We start from the raw sequence: 22,002 nt of genomic DNA on the forward strand, positions 1-22,002 counted from the left end.
ATACTATGAGCAATTGTATGCCAACAAACTAGACAACACACAAACAACCTGTACTGACTCAAGAAAAAATAGAAGACCTCAGCAAACCAATCTACTTGAAACTGTGGGTAACAAGCTAAGAAAGTCTACTTGCCAGCAATGGGCTTCCCATAACCCATTGGTACATGGTCCATAGTTGCATGCAGGATCTGATAATCCTATTGTTTTTTTTTTCCTTATGGATTTTTTTTTTTTTTTTTTTTGCATGCACAGGCATTGGGAATCGAACTGGCATGACAGGCAAGAACTCTGCCTGCTGAGGCACCATGGCCTGCCCTTTCCTGATGGATTTCTGAAAGAGAGTTCAGTGACATACCCTGATGTGATATGCAATTTCTTTAGAAACCATAAAAGAATCAAACCCTGTGCCTCTTGCTTGGAGCTAACAGAATTAGCTATTTATTTTTGCCTTAGCTTTCATTTCATGTTTGTTTTGAGCCTTGAGTTCAAGCAGAAGTGAAAGTTTTGGGTCTTCTCAGGATTTTTTTGCTTGCACCCTGACCTGGACATGTATGTGCCTTTCTAAATTTCTGGTATACACAGGCAATTTTAAATGCTCTAATTCCCTTATAAACTCTCCTCTAGTTTTCATCCCAGGTGTTCAGCTTTCTACTGTAAGCTTTCAACCATAGTCTTTTACCCCAAGTAGTTGAAGTTTGTTCATTTGCCTTAGAGGGATAGATTACCGGAACTGCCATTTTCGGGTTCTTCATCGCTGCTATATAGAAACAGCACTGAATTTTGCAGGTTGATCTGGTAGCCTGCCACATTGCCAAATTAATTTGTAAGCTCTAATAGCCTTCTTATAGATCATTTGGGATTTTATCTGTAAAAAAATCGTCATCAGTGAATTTGGGCATCTTTCATTTCTTTGTCTACCTAATTGATATGGCTTGATTTTCCATTATCACATTGAAAAGGAGTGGTAAAAACAGGCCTCCTTGTCTGTTTCTTGATTTTATGTGGAGAACTTTCAGTTACCATGAGTATGATGTTATCTGTGGGTTTTTCTTACATGTCTTTTGTCATATTGAAGAAGTTTCCAAATATTTCTTGTTCTCAAAATGTTTTTATCAACAAATTGCCCTGGATTTAATTAAATGCCTTTTTTGTGTCAAATGAGATGATCACATGCTGTTGTTTTTTTTTTTCCCCTTCATTCTATTTGTGTAGTATGTCATGTTGATTCATTTTCCTATGTTGAACAATTCTGCCATTCCTGGCATAAATCCCACTTGGTCATGGTGTAAAATTATTTTGGTATGTTGTTGGATTCAGTTTGCAAATATTCCACTGAAAATTTTTGCATTCATATTCATAAGAGATATTGGTTTGTAATTTTCTTTTCTAGTGATGTTTTTATCTGGCTTTGGTATTAGAGTTATGGTGATCTCACTGAACAAGTTAGAACTGTGACCATATCTCTTGAAAAACATGTTTATTGAACATATTCTTGTGCTTTTTCCCTTTTAGAAACATGTACAAAAGCAGATATCTATATTAAGAATGGGTTTATTGCTGAACATGATTATGCATATCCTTTAAATAAACAAGTACAATATAAGTGTAAACCAGGATATGTTTCACCAGAAGGTAAAACATCAGGATCAGTTACATGTTTGCAAAGAGGTTGGTCAGCTCAACCCACGTGCATTAGTAAATAATTTATTCTGCTATTATTCATTCTTCTGCTGATAGTATATAAGTTTTCTTTAAATTCTTTTTGGAGAGTTTTTATAAGGTTCCATTTGAAAAGATAAATAAAACATTTTGAGATGTGCGTGTGTACAAATGCTATATATATAAATATTTTGTTCCCTCAATTACCTAGATGTTATTGAGATTTTCTGAGAAAATTTTCTGTTTACTTCATTGACTAATTTAATTATTCCCAAAGCCACTCAGTGATACTATAGACATATTAGTTAGCCATTTCCATTCTTTAATGTATTCTCTTTTTCTTTCCATATCTTTGCTTTCTATGGGATCTGGATAAAGAAAAACCGATAAATACTGTCTCCATGTCAATTCATTTTATATTAACTTGTGGTCAATTGTCTATTTTAAAGCTATCTTATTATGGAAAAGAAAATATTGATAAATTCATTGATCTTTTTATCCAATTAATCCATATACCACTGCATATATGTCATAACTGCCAATCATTATATTATATCTAAATGCACAAATGTCCATCTGGTGTCCTGAAAAATGTAATAAACATCGCCATAACTGCCAATCATTGTATTACATCTAAATTCACAAATATCCATCTGGTGTCCTGAAAAACATAATAAGCACCATTAATGACCTGTTTTGGTGCCAGCATGTGACAAGCATAAAAAGTGAATAGAAGTCAAATGATTTGTTGAAATAAATTTTTCAGAAGGTTTATTTGATAAGATAATGATGTATATAGACACTTCTTTAATTTTTAGTAGTACTCAGAGCAACAGCTTATCACTTGTCTTCTAGATTACTTTCAAATGGTACTTAATTTATAGGCCACACTAACTGACAAAGTTTTTGTTCCTGAGCATTTACTAAACTGTCTAGTCAATAAGTTAGAAATTAAGACTTTAATTTTATCATGCTTCAGAATCTTGTGATATGCCAATATTTGAGAATGCCAGACCCAAAAGTAACGGCACTCGGTTTAAGCTCAATGATGAGTTGGACTATGAATGCCGTGAAGGCTACGAAACAAGTGACGGAAATACCACAGGCGTCATAGTATGCAGAGATGATGGCTGGTCCAATCCACCCACATGCCGAGGTGAATATTGTATTTCATATGTTGATTTTTCAGAAATAGAAAAAAATGATGTGCTCTTTTTTTCATATTTGAGTTATCTAGAGATGTTTTCAGGAGCAGGGATTAAAATCAAGGTGTCTTTTGATTTAGTATGAACTTGAGAGCGATTGTGCTTGGAAGCCAAAAGATAAAAGTCTCTCTTCAAAGCACTGACTCAAAGTAATGTTTCAGGTAGGACACATACATTACAGGTTTGTGACTGAAATAGAATTACTTATCAAGTCACCCTAAATACAAACTTTCAAATTATTTAAAACTGATCACCGTATCAAATTTGTTGTTAGATAAATTTCCTCAGCTATATGGCACCTGATTTTCTGCTCTTAGCCCTTATTAATTTCTCCAGTGATTGACAGGAGTTCTTCTTTTTCAGACATTGGCAAGTTCTGTAGACAATTGGCTATTAGCAAACAGCTGCTTGTTTTCCAGGGTTAGAAAGAGAGCTTTCATCTTTGCAAAACTACTGGATGCAGTGTGTTCCACATGAAGAGAATTTTATGTGCAAAGCTCTGAAATTAAAAACATATTGGGGAAAAGCCAGGATGAGTAAAGTAAATTAAAGCTATGTGAAGATTATGAGCTGAGGCTGAGGAGGAGATAAAGGCAAGGTTATCTAGGTTATTTCAGGAATGTCAGCATTTGTATTTAGTTCTCCTGTCTGGAGTCCACCCAGTTTTTTAATTATGTAAATTAATCAATTGGGCCCAATTTTGGAAAATTTCAGCCTTAGTTTTGTTTTATTTAAATACACTCTTATTGAGATATATTCACACACCATACAATCCATCCAAAGTAAGAAATCGTTGGTTTAGTCTCATTGCATTGTTGTGCATTCATCACCATGAAAAATAGTACAACATCTTCATTCAGCCAACAAAAGAAAGAAAAAGAAAAAAGAAAACCTGAAATATCCCATACACTTTGTCTCCCTTATTATTGACACCTAGTATCAATGTGGCACGTTTGTTGCTGTTAATGAAAGAGTATTAAGATATTAGTGTTACTTATAGTCCATGGTTTTCAAAGGTGCCCTTTTTCCCATATACCCCTCTATTATGAACTCCTAGTAATAGGGTCATACATTTGTTCTAGTTCACCAGAGAACCTTTTTATACTTGTGCAGTTAATCATAGTCATTGACCATCCCAAGATTCACTGTGTTATGTTCCCATGTTTTAACTTCCAGTTTTCCTTTTAGTAACAGACTCTTTCCACCACATTCACCTACAATTCAGCACTGATAATTATATTCACAAAAACATGCTCCCATCACCTCTATCCATTTTCAAATGTTTAAATTTGACCTTGTTAAAAATTCTGCACATATTAAGCACCTGCTCCCCATTCCTTGGCCTCATTCTATATCTTGGTAACCAATATTTTAGATTTTATATCTATGAGTTTACATATTATAATTAGTTCATATTAATGGAATCATACAGTATTTGTCTTTTTGTGTCTGGCTTATTTCACTTAATATAATGTCCTCAAGTTTCATCCGTATTGTCCCAAGCTTCACGACTTCATTTCTTCTTATTGCCAAATAATATTCCATCGTATGTATACACCATATTTTGTTTATCCATTCATTTGTTTATCTACCGTTAGGTTGTTTGCATCTCTTAGCAATTGTGAATAATGTCATTATGAGCCTTGGTGTGCAAATGACTGTTTGCATCCCTGTTTTCATTTTTCTAGGTAAATACCTAGCAGAGGGACTGTCAGATCATATAGCAATTCCATAGTTAGCTTCCTGAGGAACTACCAAACTGACCGCCAGGAAGGCTGCCCCATTTTACATTCCCACGAATAGCGAATGAGTGTTTCTTTCCTCCACATCCTCTGAAACACTCGCAATTTTTTTAATGGCTATTTTAGTAGCTATGAAATGATATCTCATTTGGGTATTGATTTGCATTTTCATAAAAGCTAGTGACGTTCAGCCTATTTTCATGTACTTTTTTAGCCTTGTGTATTTTCTTTTCAGAAAAATTTCTAGCCATGTGTTTTGTCCATTTTGTAATTGGTCATTCATCTTTTTATCATTGAGTTGTAAGATTTCTTTATATATTCTGGATATCAAACCCTTTTCAGTATGAGTTTTCCAAATATTTTTTCCCAATGTGTGTACTGCTGTTTCAGCCTTTTGAGAAACCTCTTTGAAGCACTGATGTATTTAAATTTTGAAGAAGTCCAATACATCTATTTGTGTTTTGGATGTAACATCTAAGAAATTATGCCCATCACTAGATCTTGAATATGTTTCCCTACAGTTTCTTTTAGGAGTTTCATAACACTGGTTCATATATTTAAGTCTTTGATGTAATTTGAGTTCCTTTTTTTGTAAGGTATGAGCTACGGCCCTCTTTCATTCTTTGGATATGGATATCCAGTTGTCCCCAAACCATCTATTTTAGAACTTGGAAGTTTTGTTATTTTTCTATGATCCCTGAAGCTCTGTTCAAATTTTCTTTTAAGTGCATTTTCCTAGTGCTTAATTTCCATTGTTCTAACTTCAAGTTCATGGATTCTTTCACCATATGCAATCTACTGTTAAACTCATCCAATAATTCTTAAAATTTTTCTGGAATTGTATTATCAAATCTATAATTCCCATTGAGGTTTTTAAAAATCAGTGTTAAATAACTTCAAATTCTCAATCAACTTGATGTTCGCATCTGTTGAATGCCTTTTCTCCAGTCAGATTGTCCTCATTTTTGATAGATAGAATGATTTTCAATTGTATCCTGGAAACTTGAGCTATTATGGCTTGAAATCTTAGATTTTACTTAATTCTGATATTTCAGTAGCCTCATGCAGGTGTACAAGTTCAAGCTTACCACTGGGCCTCCACTGACACCACGAAAAATGGATAGGTGCCCTGTTACCTCAGCGTTTTGGAAATCCAGGCCCTTCACTTAGTCTCTGCTGTTTGCAGGTTGGGAGCTCTTCCATTACTTCTATGATTATTTGTTAGAATAGATTTGTATTATAAAAGAGTTTTCTGTATTGCTAGGTTGCTCCTTTCCCAGGCTTTAGGCTTGAGATGCAAGCTCTTTTGGGGAATTTTTTGCCTGTGACCTGATAACAGTTTTAGGTTGCAGTCTTCACCAATACCTTGTCCATGATATATACACATGAGTCAAAAATTTAGTCATGTCTAAATCTCTACCACTTTCTGAGCCTTCATAGTTTCATTCTACGTAATGTATCCAGGATTTTTTGTTGTACTTAAGAAGAGAAATAGGCAGAAATGTTTCTATCACATCTTGTCCATAGAGAACACCAAAAGACCCATTTTTATTTTATACAAATTGTATTCTTTGAAATTTTCCAAGAATTTGATGTCACTTTTTTAATAAAAGTGAAAGTCAAGAAAAATGTTGAGACTCAAAAGATGACACAAGCTTTTTCTGTTTACTTTAGCTATCCTATAGTCGAACATTGATCATGGAATAAAGCAATTTTTAATGTTGGAAAATTACAAAGCAGACATATTTATTAATACTTTGTGTGTACTTCATTGTGGTATAACTGTCACTGTATCTGATAAGAATTTCTATAACGAAACCTTTCTATTGTTAGAAATCACACCTTTTAATATACATGGTGCTTTGTTTTAATTTGCCTCAGTTTATCCTGTAAGTTGATTTGATCTAAAAAAATTATACTACTTAGATCCTAAAGAAAAATGTGGACGCCCTCCAGCTGTTGACAATGGAGATTTAACCTCATTTCCACTAAAAGAATATGCTCCAGGAATGTCAGTGGAATATCAGTGCCAGGCCTATTATGTACTTCGGGGTGACACACATGTGACATGTAGAAATGGACAGTGGTCACAACCACCAAAATGCTTAGGTAAGTGCCTCACTATTCCAGGCATCCTGGTAAACAAGAGTAAGGAGAATAAACTTTGACCATTTGCAATTGAAATTTCATGGAAAACCAAGTGACCAATCTGTGGAGTGTTTGACTTCCAAATGTTAACATTTGGAAACAAACATTGGGAAATTATTGCATAAACACTGTGATAAAGGTTTCTAAATGCAAGACATTTAATGTGATAATTCACATCATGAATCTTTGATAATAGAATCTAATTATTACCCATTAAGCACATTACCTTATTTTTACATCATTTATCCTTTCAAATTTTAAAAATATACATTATATTTTCTCACAGGTGGTTTGGCAAAGGTTTTGAGAAAGAATTCCTGAGTTAGTATGTAAGATTCAATTGAAAACCTAAAAGTCTATTAAAAAGAAGATTTGTGTTAATGTTTTATCTTCATTTTTTTCCTACTTACAGAGGCATGTGTAATATCAGAGGATATCATGAATGAACATAACGTTGAGTTAAAATTGATAAATGCCAAAAACCGGTATTTCAAAACAGATGAGAATATTGAATTCAGGTGCAGAAATGGATATAACCCAAAGACACCAGAATCTTCTTTTGAAACAAAGTGCCAGGAAGGGGCAGTGACATATCCCAGTTGTGCATAAAATTTGGTACACTGCATTCTTGTAATTACAAATACATGCATTTATTCTGAACTTTGCATTATTCATCCAGTTTAAATCTATTTTATTTTCTATGTGTTGACTCAATTTTATTTATCTTAGAATTTGTGTTAAATATTAAGTGGATGATGTAATTGAAATCGGGGAGACCAATGTCTCCCTTCTTAAGTGTAGAGAAGTTGAGACTCACCCTCCCCCCATCCCCAATCTGGATTTGTCACTTAATATGGCTTAATACACAGACACACTGGAATAATAAAGGGTTTATTTACACTGGTGGGAGGGTAGGAGAAATGTCCCAAATGTGCCTCTCCATCGTGATTTTTGGCTTGGCTTTTATACACCTCAGAGATAAAGAAAATTAATCATCATTGGGTAACAAGTAACAGGGTCTGGAGAACATCACTAGTTCTTTATCTGACTTACTACTTCCTTTAAGAGTGACATCCTCTGAGATACCTGGGACATGGTGCTTCCAAGCCTGGGGCGGTAGATGAAAGCCTATTCACGTGTGAGTGCATACCTTACATATTGCCCCTCTGTGACATTAAAACTCAAATTACCAGCTTGCTTTAAGTTTTAGGGTTACATATAAAATGCGAACACTACAGTGCCACATTAAAACTTGGCAAACAACAATGCTACATGTTCCATTCATAAAACACCTATTGCAAGAAATTAGATATATACTTCAAAGCTTGTTTGTGTGCATCACTCTCCTAATCATCTCAAAGCTTTCTCCATAATTTCTGAGGTTTTCTGAGACTATTTCAGAAAGAATGGAAAAGATAGGGTGATATTTATCTTCAAAATCATATCACCTCATAAACATGTAAGGCCAACTGAGTGAACCCTTACTCAATTACATGATAGATGTAATTATGTATCAGTTCCTAATATTAGCTTACTTATATCACAATAGAAGAATATGCCAAACATGATGAAATGTGTTTTCCTCTATAGATATCTAGTTTACTCCATGATCTCAACAAATCATAGAAAGAAAATAGAATCCACTTGTCAAAAAAGTGGTGGGTTTACAATACCAAGTATCATCACACACAAACACATGTAATTCTTTGAGTTTAGAATTAATGCTTATTGATAAGTATTAACATAAATGCAATAAAATATTTGCAATGACTATATTTTTATTGGAGTCAATAGGGGTACGAGTTGATGTTTAACTCATTCATCGTGGTGCGTATGCTCCAATTTTTCTACTTTAACTTTGAATATCAAGAATATGTTGTTTAAAAATAATAAATTAATAAAGCTGACTGGAAAGCGAGGGAATACATGTGGAGAAGTATGCAGAGCTTATTGGTAATGATCTTGAGACCTACAACATACTCATGATTTTCTTGATGAAAGAGGGTCTTGAAAATTATTCAAAACCAAATCCCGAATAAAAGTTTTGTGTCCATACTTTTTAAACAACATTAATGCATTAAATCATTCATGGATAGAAACATTTTAATTTCTACAAAGCCTAAATCTTTAAAGATGAACCCAAATTGTATTGCTTGAATGTAAAAGGGATCTGCACTAACTATAGCACTAATGCAGTTGGGTTGAAGAACTCACCCAGGAAACAGCTGCCATCTGACTAGGAAGGAGCAAGTAGGGAATTCATCTCCCCTTCTCACTCTGCTAATACTCAGAGACTCAGACTCTCCAACGAGAACAATATTAGTGCAAGAACACATTTTAGGTGAGGCTGTGTACTCAATTCTACATCATATCAGAGACATGTAGGTGATTCACAGCAGTCAGATCCCATCACTGAAGAGTTATATCTCCTTTGCAACAAAGAAATGATCTTTGAGGTGGTCCTTTGGTATAAAATGTGTGTACATTTTCTCATCAACCATTTACTATTGTTATTTTTGGACACAATAGCTTATTAGCCATCAAGCTGTGTACACAGCAATTTCTTGAGATTGAGAGACATTGTAACTTCCTGGTGTGCCTGTGGCTGGGTTGCTAAAGGCAGGCTGCTCCCAACAAAAGATGGGGGACAAGCCCAGGCATGGACTGTGACTTTTGATTAGAGAACTGTGATGCTGAACTCCAGATCTCCAAACAGCTACACAATCAACACCCACTTCCCCGCCCATGACAGAAAACAGCTGTAGGTCTGCCCTGAACAATCCCCCCGGAAGGGCCAGAAATGGGTTTGATTAAGAGACAGTATAACAGGTGAAAGTTGATATGGTCTATATTTTAAACCTTTAACTTCTGTGTGAGCCCAAAGAGGGAGATGTCTATTTGGAGCAAAATTTATATTTTGGTAACACATTATTTTTGTAACAATATTTTAACTTGCATGGTCGGCTTATTCAAACACTATAATTATAAGGAATCTTGAGTAGGGAGTGAGATCTACTTGATTTGTACAGGTTAGTGTGATGCTCCAAACATCCCAGAGTAATTTAAGCAGAGAATAAAAAAAAGTATTTGCAAAATCCCTTAAGAGACTGAGGAGAAAAGAGGAATTATTAGACTTTCTCCCAGGGAATTCCTGATAGGCTTGCAAGCATTAGGGACAATAAATTTAATAGACTAAGCCCTTGATCTTGGAGCTTCTCCATATGAAACTTATTCCTACAAAGGAGAAATTAATCCTACTTATAATTATGCCTAAGAACCAGTCCCAGAGAACATATTTTGGTGCTCAGATGTGGCCCCCCTCTCAAAGCTAACTTGGCAAGTGAACTTACTGACCTCCCCCCTATGTGGGACATGACTCCCAGGGTGTAAATCTCCCTGGAAACATGGGACATCACTCCTGGGGATGTGCCAGAGCCTGGCATCATGCCATTGACAAAGCCTTCTTGACCAAAAAAGGTCAAGAGAGAAATGGGACAAAGGAAAGTTTCAGTGAGTGAGAAATTTCATATAAAGTTGAAAAGTTATTCTGGAGGTCATGTGTTAGATATATATATATATCCTTTTTAGTTTTAGATATATATATATCTAAAACTATTCTGGAGGTCATGTGTTAGATATATATATATATTCCTTTTTAGTTTTTTCTGTATTAGAATAACTAGAAGGAAATACAAATACTGTATTCCAGTAGCCTTGATTCTTGATGATTATTGTACAACCATGTAACTTTCACACCATGACCATGTGATTATGAAAACCTTGTGGCTGATGCCCTCTTTATCCAGAGTATAGACAGATGTGTAAAAAAAAAAAGAAATAAAAAGAGCAAAGAAAAACTTCATAAACCCCATACCCCGTACCTAACTCACTCATTGACTGTTATTATTACAACCTATTTATTTATTGTTCTTATTTATTTTTTACTCATCTGTCCATAGTTTGCAATAGGTACATTTTTCCTTTATTGCAAACTATGGAATATAGTTGACAGTAATACCTGAATATTCTTTCATCAACGGTAACAAATGTACCACATCAATACTAGCAGGGATAAGGGGTATGGGATGTCTTAGGTGTCTTTTATCACACCTTTTTTTGGAGTGATAAAATGCCCTAAAATTGATTGTGGTGATAAATGCACAAATAGGGGATAATACTGTGAGTTATTGATTGTATACTTTGGATGAATTCTATGGTGTATGAATATATTTCAATAAAATTGCATTTAGAAATAAATAAGTAAATCACAAATCTGTAAAGGGCTGGCATGAGGGGTGGGGCTGGAGGATATACTGAGGCATACAATAGAAAATTTAAAGAAGCAGAGGAAAAGATCAGTGAACTGGAGATAGGATATCTAAAATCTTACAGGTAAAAGAACAGTCAGAGGAAAGTTTGGAAAAGTAGAACAGGGTCTTAGGGAATTGAAGGACAGCACAAAGCTCATGAATATACATGTCATGGATATCCAAGAAGGAGGAGAGTGGGGAAAGGGGCAGAAAGAATATGTGAGGAAATTATGACTGAAACTTCCCCGACTCTTATGAAAAACACAATACTGTATGTCCAATGCTGTTGGCATACGCCAAACAGAATAAATCCTAATAGATCTATTCCAAGACACATACCAGTACCAAGGTCAAATACCAAAGAATTTTGAAAAGCAGCAAGAAAACATCACTTTGTCACTTACAAGAGATGCATGATAAGACTAAGCCCTGATTTTACGTCATGGGAGCAAGAGGTAGTGTTTCAATATATTTAAGGTGCGGAAATAAAAAAAAAATTCCAGCTACAAATTCTTTATCTGTCAAAAGTGTCCTTCAAAAAAAGAGAGGTAAACATAAGCTGAGAGAGTTGATGATCAAGAAAACTGCCCCACAAGAAATATTAAAGTGAGTACTACAGGCTGAAAGGAACAAAAAAAAAAAAAAAATCAAAGAGTGGCTTGGAGAAGAATGTAAAAATGAGGAATTTTAGTAAGAGTAAGTGATAGGGTGTGTGTGTGTGTTAGAGAGAGAGAGAGAGAGAAGATATGATATATAAAAACCAAAGGATAAAATTGTTGAAGTACTACATTTACATTATTAATATCGAATGATAAAGGAGTAAACTACCCAATAAAAGGATGCCATATGGCAGAATGGATACAAATATATGATCCATTAATATGCTGTCTATAAGGGACTCATCTTAGACCAAAGTGTGCAAACATGTTGAAAGTGAAAGGCTGGAAAAAGATACTCCATGCAAACAATAGCAAGAAAAGTGCTTGGATAGATATACGAATATCAGATGAAATAAACTTTAATACAAAACTATTAAAAGAGACAAAGAAGAACATTATTTACTAATAAAGAGGCAATTCATCAAGGAGACATGACAATCATAAATATGTATACAGCTAACAAGGGTGCCACAAAATCCATGAGTCAAACATTGTTAACACCAAAAGGAGAAATAGACATCTCAACAATAATAGCTGATGTCCAATACACCACTCACATCAATAGACAGAACATCTAGAAAAAGGATCTATATGGAAACAGAGAATTTGGATAATCTGGTAAATGAACTACACCTAATAGATTTTCACAGAACATTGTACCCCAAAACAGCCTGATAAACATTCTTATCACAAACTCATAGATCATTTTCCAGGATAGATCAACTGTTGTGTCAAAAATCAGAGCTCAATACATTTAAAAAGATTAAAATTGAGCAAAACACTTTCTCTGATAATAACAGAAAGGAGCTGGAAATCAGTAACATGTGGAGTACCGAAAAGGGGAAAATATATGGAAGTTAAACAACATACTCAACCAATCGGTGAGTCAAAGAATGTACAAGATAAATCAGTAAATATCTCAAAATAAGTGAAAAATAGAACAAAATATTTCAAAACTCAACGTATGAGATGGGATTTATAGACTTAAATGCCTGCAAAGTTAGAAAAAAGAGCTAAAATTGAAGATCTAACTGCACACCTGGGAGAAATAAGAAGAGAAAAGCAAACTAACCCAAAAGAAAGGAGAAGGAAAGAAATAAGAAAGATTAGAGCAGAAACAAATGAAATTGAAAACAAAAGAAACAATAGAGAGAATCAACAAACCAAGTGATGGTTCTTTGAGAAAATCAGTAAAATTGGCAAACCCATGGCTAGGCTAACAAGAGAGAAAAGATGCAAATAAATAATATCATAAATGAGAAGGGAAGCATTGCTACTGCTCCCACTGAAATAAAAAGGATCATAAGAGGCTCCTAAGAACAACTGTATGCCAACAAGCTAGAAAACTTAGATAAAATAAACAATTTCCTTGATACACATAGACAAACTGCAGTGAAATAGAAGATCTCAATAAACCAATCACAAGTAAAGAGATTGAATCAATCATCATAAACCTCATAATATAGAAAAGCCCAGGTCCACATAACTTCAAAGGTGAATTCTTCCAATCATTTCAAGAAGAATTAATACAAATCCTGCTCAAATCCTTCCAAAAACAATTGAAGAGGAGGGAACACAACCTTCCTTATGCTTTGAAGCTCACATGATCCTAACACCTAAGCCAGGTAAAGATGCTACAAAAAAAAAAAGAAAATTATAGACCAATTTATCTAATGAATATAGATGTAAAAATCCTCAACAAAAATACAAGCAAATCTATTTCAACAGCATGTTAAAAATCATGCATTCTGATCATGTATGTGGAACTCCTCAACCACTTTTCTTCACCCTGGGATTCTACAAGGCTTGGGTCACTATGCCTAGATATTCATGCTGTTCTCACTTGCAATTTTGAATTGCTCAATGGTCTGCCTTCATAGCTTAAGTTACTCAGCTCATACTGCCTCTCAATGACTCTTAAGCTGTGTGGGACCTATTGCAGGGAAAGAGTCCAGACTGGTGGTTCTAAGATCTAAATCTCCTACCTGTTTTTGGTGTAATATATTTTCTCTTTTTCGTTGATTCAGCTTTTTTGGTGTCCTCTTCCATTCTCTATCATCCTCCCGAGACCCAAGCAAGTAAGATTTTTCCCTTCATTAGTGATTTCTGAGGGGAGACTTTTCCAGGGGTGTCTTACATCACCATATTGATGACAGCACCAATTTCAGTTATTTTAAGACACCTAATTTATGATACCTGGTTATGACAACACAAGGAAACTAAGAAACTTCTCTACTATATATATATATATATAATTTTTCTTCTTTTTTTGCATGTTAGGCACCAGGAATTGAACCTGGGTCTCTGGCATGGCAGGCGAGAATTCTGCCACTGACCCACTGTTGCACCACCTCTGTGATATTTTAAAACAGAAGATATGTAATATTTTTCATTGGCTAATGTTAATTGGACATGTTAAATGGGAATATTTAGAAATCCATGAGTCCAAGCAGTTGGCTAATTTGTGCAGTATTGCATAGTTGATGGGCTAAAGGAGATTACAGTTTTAGTCAATGACACCTAAGAAGCCAGCCTTTTTTTTTCCTTTGTTTTTTTTTTTGCATGGGCAGGCACCAGGAATCGAACCTGGGTCTCTGGTATGGCAGGCGAGAACTCTGCCTGCTGAGCCTCTGTGGCCCGCCCGAAGCCAAACTTTTGGCATTAATGATTCTGCATATAGTAGCTCTGTGTAGTCTGTGAAAAAGATGGTTTGCTCTTGGAAATTTATAGTAGACTGTTGAGGCCTGTACAAAGAAATTTTGCCCATTGTCTTGGAAGAACTGGAGATTGTTTCAACAGAAAACAGGTGCAAAAAGCAAAAAGTGATGCTTTTTCAGTGATTTATCCAATACCTTCTTTTCAATTCCAATCATGGAAATGGATTACCCTCAATTCATTCTCATGTAGGAAGTTTCGTATTGTATTTACCCTGTTCCCTCAGGCTGCCTGAGTTCACAGATTTATTCTCACAAATTTGTAATATCTCTAACACAGATTTGTCCTTGGTGCAGATCTCAAATGTAATGATAAACTATAGTGAATATATGACAACATCAAACCCTGAAGAATGTGCCAAAATTTATTTAAATACGATGTAAATACAGAAGACTCACTGAACATATGTCAGCCAATATTTAAGGTCAGGTCCCCACATTAACATATTTGAAAATAGCCTCGACAGGAGCCACTTGAGGTATTTCACAGGAACTAAGAATAAACTACTGTTGTTACCGGATTTCTGCTGGCACCAGGGCCAAGCTTTGACCCTAGTCCAAGTCATTGGAAAGAATTCAGGGATGACAAAGTAGGTAGAAACGAGAAGTGAATTTTACTGAGAAGATAGTACACCTTAAAGAAATTAAGTGAGCATCTCAAGGGAAAGACAAACCCCCAATTAATCTAAGCTTGAGTTTTATATGCTGGCTTATTACTATACTGTTATGCTAAATCTAGTTGTGGAAATTACAAATCGCAAATCCCCTTCTTGCTCTACCTCTCCTTCCTTCCTTTTGTTTTGTTTGTGTCAGCCGTTTCTGAGAAGTAGGACTAAGGTCTCCAACACCTGATATTTGGTGCTTTGCAGTTAAGCCATTTCCTATAATACCCTAGTTTCTACAGCAATCTTAAGGCTGACTTAGCCCTTTCCCTCAGTACTTAGACTGGCTGATGCCCTTGGCCCCTGGGTGACCTATTCTAGCCTGCCTTAACTCTCCCATAAAAGAGTATTACACCCCTAATTTTAGGATGTGTCTGAAGGGCTAAGGCCTGGTTTCTGGAGCTACTTACTGTTCGTAGACCCTACCTGCTAGGGTATAAAACTCTCTCTAGTAGTAGAGGTTGAAAGGGATTGGTCTTGGTCCAGGAGAGTAGTTTATTCATAAGTCTGCATGAGCTTAGAATGGAATGCTTGCAGTCTGTTAGAGACAATTTTAACAAGAAGGTTAAACAAGCATGGACCAATTATTAAGATGACAAATATAGGTATTAGAAGCCTAAGTAATGGGAAAATCCATGAGATCAGGTTGAGGAGGGACAGATTAGGCCACCACTGTGATGCTTTGAGGCTAATCCATAAAATCAAAGATGCATTCTTGCATTCTCCCACACCAGTTCACATAAAAGTAGTGCTCTTCTTGTAGAAAGAGGATTGTTCCTCCTTGGGCTGCAATTAAGTGCATCTGGAGCTCACCTATGTTGGAGGACTACTGCAGCCAGGGGCTTAACTTGAGCGTGCAAGCGTCCTAGGGTATGAGCAGTGCAGTCAGTGCTGCAGGTTAATTGAAGCAAGAGTTGATGGTGAACGTGATAATTTGCCATTTCTCCCATTCCCAGGCTGTTACCAAGGAGACTACCAATAGCATATTATGAGAGGGTATTGCTCTTTTAATGCAAGAGAATGAAGAAAACTCTTGGATTTTTATAGCTGTAGAGCCATTGAAGTAAGAGAGGTAGGACTACCATAATCAAGGGTACACAGACCATCTCACAAAGCAGGGAAGAGTTATGTAGTTGTTGTTTCTGCATAGGAAGAAAATACCATCCTTAGGGTTAAGAGATAAATTGAAGTTTATGATCCCCAGGGGTCCATCCATCCAGTATTACTCCTCAACAAGTATTATAATGCCTGGGACAATGTATATGTTCAGGCAGGAGGTAGCAGTAGCTTTAAGGGTTATTGTGGAGAGGGATAGAAAAGCAATTAAGAGGATAGAAGGCTATATGTAGCAGAGGAATCCCTGAGGATTTCACGTCATGTTAATGGGAGAAGTTAAGTTTTTGTTTTTGTTTTTTTTTCAGTATAAAGCATGGCCCTCCTAAGGGGATTGGCATAGGGGATCCACAGCTTTAGGGTCTTCCTGTACAGAAGGAGGACATATCAGCAGAGTTGGTTGATTCTTGCAGCTGGATGGTGAAGGTTACTTTGTCCAGCAGGACCTCTATGAAGTAATTTTCTTTATAGGAGGGCTTGCTGCTATTTCCAGGCTATTTGGTATACTCCTTTTTTGCTTTTTGAAATGCTTGTTTAAGGTCAATGCCCTATCTTTTATTTGGGGACAAAGATACTTTGATGGTAACTTGACACTGGGATAGGGAAAGTTTACCCACTAATTTTCCCATTCCTTCAGCCTGGAGACAGATGAGGAAAACAAGGTTTTCAGCCACAGTTGCTTTAGAGTAATTAGGCCTTCTGAAGCAGGGAACTGCCCTATCTGAGGCTTGAGAAAATGCAGAAGAGAATGTGGGCATGGTAGAGGGAAAATCTACTAAGTGCTTGCTCTTCAGGAATCCTGTGCTGTTGTGGTATAAATGTGTTGAGAGAGTTCTGGTTCCCTAGTAGGTTATATTAGCCAGCCATGCTAAAGTAGAGAAGTACAGCTGCAAGCATATCCATCAGTGAAATAGGTTTAACTGCTGGGAGACATACTTGACTAGATTTAGCATAAGGTGGGTAGGCTTGTCGGGAAAGAGAATAATTGAAAGAAGAAGGGAAGGGATAGTCAGTGTGTTTATGCTTAGCTTTATAAGCAAGAATTTTAGTCCTTCCAAAGGCTTGCCCTCCTAGGCCTCCACGTATCCAGGGATTCAGTTGACTCCTGGCAGGGCAGCTTGATTCTGGACAAATGGATTTCCATAGGAATCCAAATGGAAACCCACTGACCTTCTCTGCTGTAGGAGTGACAAGAATTACAAAGTAAGTTCCCTTCCATTTCAGCCCAGCTGGGAGCCAGGCCTGTCTCACCTTAGGAAGGGGTAAATCTGGCTCTAGGGAAAGAAGAAATTGGATTCCAAGCTCTTGTATAAATTTTTTTTGGCTCTTAGGGAAGTAAAGTACTTGGTTAGATTATGGACTCCAGGGTCTAGTTCCAAGTCCTGAGTTTAAAATGGTGTCTCATACATCATTTCAAAGGAGCTCAGATGGAGAGGCTCTTTTGGTGCTAGGTGTATCCTGAAATGTGACAAAGTAGGTTAGTTGCCCAAGGCCTATGTGTCTCTTGACACAGTTTAGCTAACATTTGTTCTAAGGTCTAGTTGGCTTTTTTTAACCTTGCTACAGGGTTGTGGTTTCTGGGTACAATGGAGATGGAAGTTTATGCCAAGAGCAGTTGTTGCTCCTTGAGTTACATTACCAATGAAGGCTAGCCCACTGACACTCTAGATGACACTCCAGGTAAGCCAAACCTAGAGATAATTTCTTTAAGAGGTTTAGAAGCTGCATTAACTGTTTCTGTATGGGGAGGAAAGGCTTTCATCCACCTGGTGAAGGTATCTACAAAGACTAGTGTTTGAATTCTGACAAGGTGATACATGGTGAAGTTTGCCTGACAGTCCCTTCCAGGATATGTCCCTCACCACTGGACTGGGGATGTCACGAGTTGTTAATAGTACACAAAGGACAACTTCAAGTAGCTTTCTTGATGTGTTTAGTCAAATTTTCCCCTTTAAACACTCCCCTTACTGAGGTTGTAAACGCCTCTCTGTGCAGATGGGTGGCTTGGTGGAGACATTGAAGGACCTAGCACTGAATTTTATTGAACAGGAAAAATTTTTCCTTCTTTATTAAACCATCCATTTGTTTCACACATTTATCCTGATTCCTTTGCTAGTTTTACCTCTCCTTGGATATATATAACAATAGTAGGTGGAAGAAAGGGTCAGAGATTGGTGCTAGCATGGAGATTGAGTCCTGGACAACCGCCTTTGTGACTGTCTATTTTGTCATCTCCCTTAGACACTAACCAGTCAGACTTTTGATGTCCTTGACAGTGAATTACTGCAACTTCTTGGGAAAGCTATACAACTACCAGTAGGTTGAGAATTTCCTGTCTATGCTTGGCAGGAGATTTATGATTTGTAAGCAACCCTCCTTTCCTCCAAATAGCTGAGTGAGCATGCAACACAAGGAAGGCATACTTAGAGTCAGTGTTGAGATTAACTTTCTTCCCAGCTGTTAATGTTAAACCCTGAGTGAGGGCTATGAGTTCAGCTTTTCAGGCCAATGTCCCCAGGGGTTGGTGTTTTGCTTCTATTATCTATTGTAAAAAGGCCATAGGATATCCTGCTTTTCTAACTCCTCTGTTCACAAAACTTCTCCCATTTGTAAGCCATTCTAATTCTGGGCTAAAGACTGAATTTGTAAGTCTGGCTTGCTAGACTAATTTTGAGTCAAGGTTTCTGTGTATGAATGCTCTAGAAGTGCACATTCCTGATTTGGGTTCACTGGCAACAAAGTAGTCATGTTCAGGGTGGTACACACTTGAATTTGAACCTCTGACATGTCTAAGAACTGGGCTGATATTTGAAAGTCTATTGCTTGAACACCACTGATGTCCTCTTGTTTCCAGGATATCTCTGACTTGATAGGGGTATATATGGTCAGAGTTTGTCCCCACATCAGTTTGGTGGCTAGCTCTATAATTACGACAGTGCTCTCTACTCCCCTGAGAAAGGTGACCATCCTTGGCCTGTGGCATCCAGCAGCTTTGAAAATTATGCCACACGCTATGGGATGTTTCCAAGCTTTTGTGCCAAGACTCCTAGTGCTATTCCTTTCTTTTCAGTCACATACAGGTAAAAGTGCTTATCTAGGTTTGGCAGGCCCAGGGTAGGCAGACTAGTAAAAATACCCTTGTGGGCAGTGAAAGCAGTAGCCTTCTCTGCTATATTCTAAGGAGGTACTATCTAGTCTGCCAACAGCTTCATACACTGGCCATGCAATCTCTCCAAATTGGTGTATCCAGATTATACAATACAGATTCTTCCTTCTGAGGAAGACCCTAAACTGCCTTTCAGTCTCAGAGGGTGAGACAAAGAGTATAGCTTGGATTCTTTCTGGTGATAAACAGTATTTTCCCGGAGTGAGGATAAATCCAAGGTAAAGAACTTTTTGCAACGCAGTTTGAACTTTAGAAACTGAAACCCAGTTCAGCCAAGACTTAAGAAATTATGGCAATAGTGTCCATAAGGGAGGCTTTCTTTTTGTTACTGAAAATCAACAACATTCTGAAGAAGGGAGTTAGATTCTAAATGCAGAAGGGCTAGGTCTTGTGCTAGACATTCCCCAAAAGTTGAGGGCTGTCCCTGAATCCCTGGGGTAGAACAGTCCAAATGATGTGGGTTGGGCAACATCTCCCAGCCCTGTCACTCAAATGCATATAAAAACTGAGAGTCTGGGTGTAGGGTATGCAGTAGAAGGCATCCTTTAAGTCAAGAACTGAGTACCACCTCATGGAGTTTGGGATTTTATTTAAGAGGGTGTAAAGTTTAGTTACTATGGAATGGATGAGGCTGACAAATTGATTCACTGCCCTAAGACCATGCACTAGCTGATAAGTCCCATTTGACTTTGAAATGAGCAAAATGGGGTTATTACAAGGGGACTGGAAAGGGATGAGAAACCCCACTTTTAGGAACTTTAGGATGACAGTCTGGATCCCTTTGATGTACTCCTGTTTGAGGTGATGCTGTCTTTTTAAGGAAATGACAGGTCCCTTTTGTGCTGGAATATAATAGGAGGAACATGAATTGCTTCTCCAGATAGCTCTGTTTCCCAGACCTTGGGATCTACTTGACTGTTTACTACAGAGGGTAAAGACTTCAGGGAGTCCTCAGTTTTAACCAAAGCCAGACTCATGGCTACAATGTTTTTTTGGTGGGACAGACTTTCAGGATTTTGACTTACCAGGCAGTCTATTAATTGAATTTGAGCACCCATTGCTCCCTAATTCTGGTAAAATGCTCCACAGAAGCAGGGTGGGGCATTCTGCTACTATTACAAATTGATTAATTAGAAGAAGATTGCTAATTTGGCAGAGAAGAGGTAGGGTGGAGTCCTGAGCCTGAGCCTTTCCATCTATCCCTGGTATGGGATGAGTTTCAGAGGAGAGGAGCTAGAGTGAGAGGTCAAGAGCAAACTAGCAGCTCACATATCAATTAAAAAAAAATTCAGTGGTCTTACCCACTACAAAATTGTCACCTGGAGCTCATCAAGATGATGTTTTTTGGTTAGGTCTAGGGAGTCATTGGGCCAAGGTCCCAGCTCCTTGAGCTCAGGTCAAGGGTGGTCATCATGGTTCATGAAGAACCCTCACTACCCCTTCAGGCTTGACACACACCAGGACCTTATAGCTAAGGCTCTAAAACTGGGTATGTTCCAGTCTCTCCTTTCTCTCTCCTCCTGTGTTGCCCTGTTCTGATTGTTAAAGACAGAAAAGGTAACATTCATGAAGTCATTCATTGGTATTCAGGGTCCCAAGGACATTTTCTGTAGCTTTCTTCTCATGTCTGGGACTGACTGCTCTGTAAAATAGGTTTTTAACATTGTTCACCCTTTCTTGGAATCTGGATCTATCTTGGCATAATTTTTCATAGCTTCTACCATTCTCCCATGAAACAGAGATTGATTTTCTTTGTCTTCTTGTGTTATGCTTGGCAGAATATTGCAATTCACAGGCTTGACAATATTTTTTCATACCCTCTGTCAGACAAATAATCATATGGTTTCTAACCTCAAGATCTTGCTGTCCTCTCTGATAGTTCCACTCAGGGCCTGTGTTAAGAAATGCTTCAGCCCTCACCCTGTACTATGCTGGTTGTTGTCCTTGCAACTTGTCTTCATGTCCCTGAGCTTTAGCCCATATCCTCCACTTCTCCTCAGAAAAGCAACAGTAATAAATAATGACTTGCATGTCCCTCCAGGTATGCCCATAGGCTAGAACCAAATTCTTGAATTCCTCAATGAATTTTGAGTGGCCCTTACAGAGTTTCCCTAGCTGTGTTAAGTTCATCATAGGAAATGGGATGTGGACACTTATAGTTCTATTTCCCCATAAGCCACTTCACTGAGGTGGTACATTCCAGCTCCCCTGAAATCTCTTCCTTCTTCTCCAGCATGGTAGTGGGGCCCACTACATGTCTTTCCTACTGTACTCGAACAAGGGGTCAGTAAGGGTGGTGCAGTGGGTCCAGGGGAGTCCTCACCCCCTTCAGTGAAGGGGGTTTAAGGGCAATGCAGTAGTTAGGTTCAGGTGTCAATTTAGCCAGTGATGGTACCTAGTTCCTCATAAATGAAATGTGAAATTCAGTTATGGCAGATTACATCTGAGGTTGGCTAATGGAAGTATCTTCCACAATGAGTGACATTTAATTTAATTAGCTGGAAGTTTAAAAGAGAGAGGTCAAAAAAGAGTTCAGTACACAGCCATACAGAGTTTAGCATAGCCCAGCCCAGTGCAGCTCAGAGCTGGCTCAAACCTAGGTGTTTGGAGATGTAGAAGGTAAC

General features: G+C 37.3%; 1 protein-coding gene across 1 annotated transcript in view; it reads left to right on the top strand.

Moving 5' to 3' along the window:
- Window positions 1-7,452, top strand: part of LOC143680803 (complement factor H-related protein 3-like) — a 46,619-nt gene extending 39,167 nt beyond the window's left edge. Inside the window, exons 6-8 of the mRNA XM_077157306.1 lie at window positions 2,639-2,815; window positions 6,533-6,715; window positions 7,167-7,452. Coding sequence (XP_077013421.1) covers window positions 2,639-2,815; window positions 6,533-6,715; window positions 7,167-7,363 — 557 coding nt within the window. The 3' untranslated portion in view covers window positions 7,364-7,452. The remainder of the gene's footprint in view (window positions 1-2,638; window positions 2,816-6,532; window positions 6,716-7,166) is intronic.
- Window positions 7,453-22,002: the final 14,550 nt, after the last annotated feature.

Source organism: Tamandua tetradactyla, chromosome 4, assembly GCF_023851605.1.
Source record: "Tamandua tetradactyla isolate mTamTet1 chromosome 4, mTamTet1.pri, whole genome shotgun sequence".
In the NCBI taxonomy this organism is placed as follows: domain Eukaryota; kingdom Metazoa; phylum Chordata; class Mammalia; order Pilosa; family Myrmecophagidae; genus Tamandua; species Tamandua tetradactyla.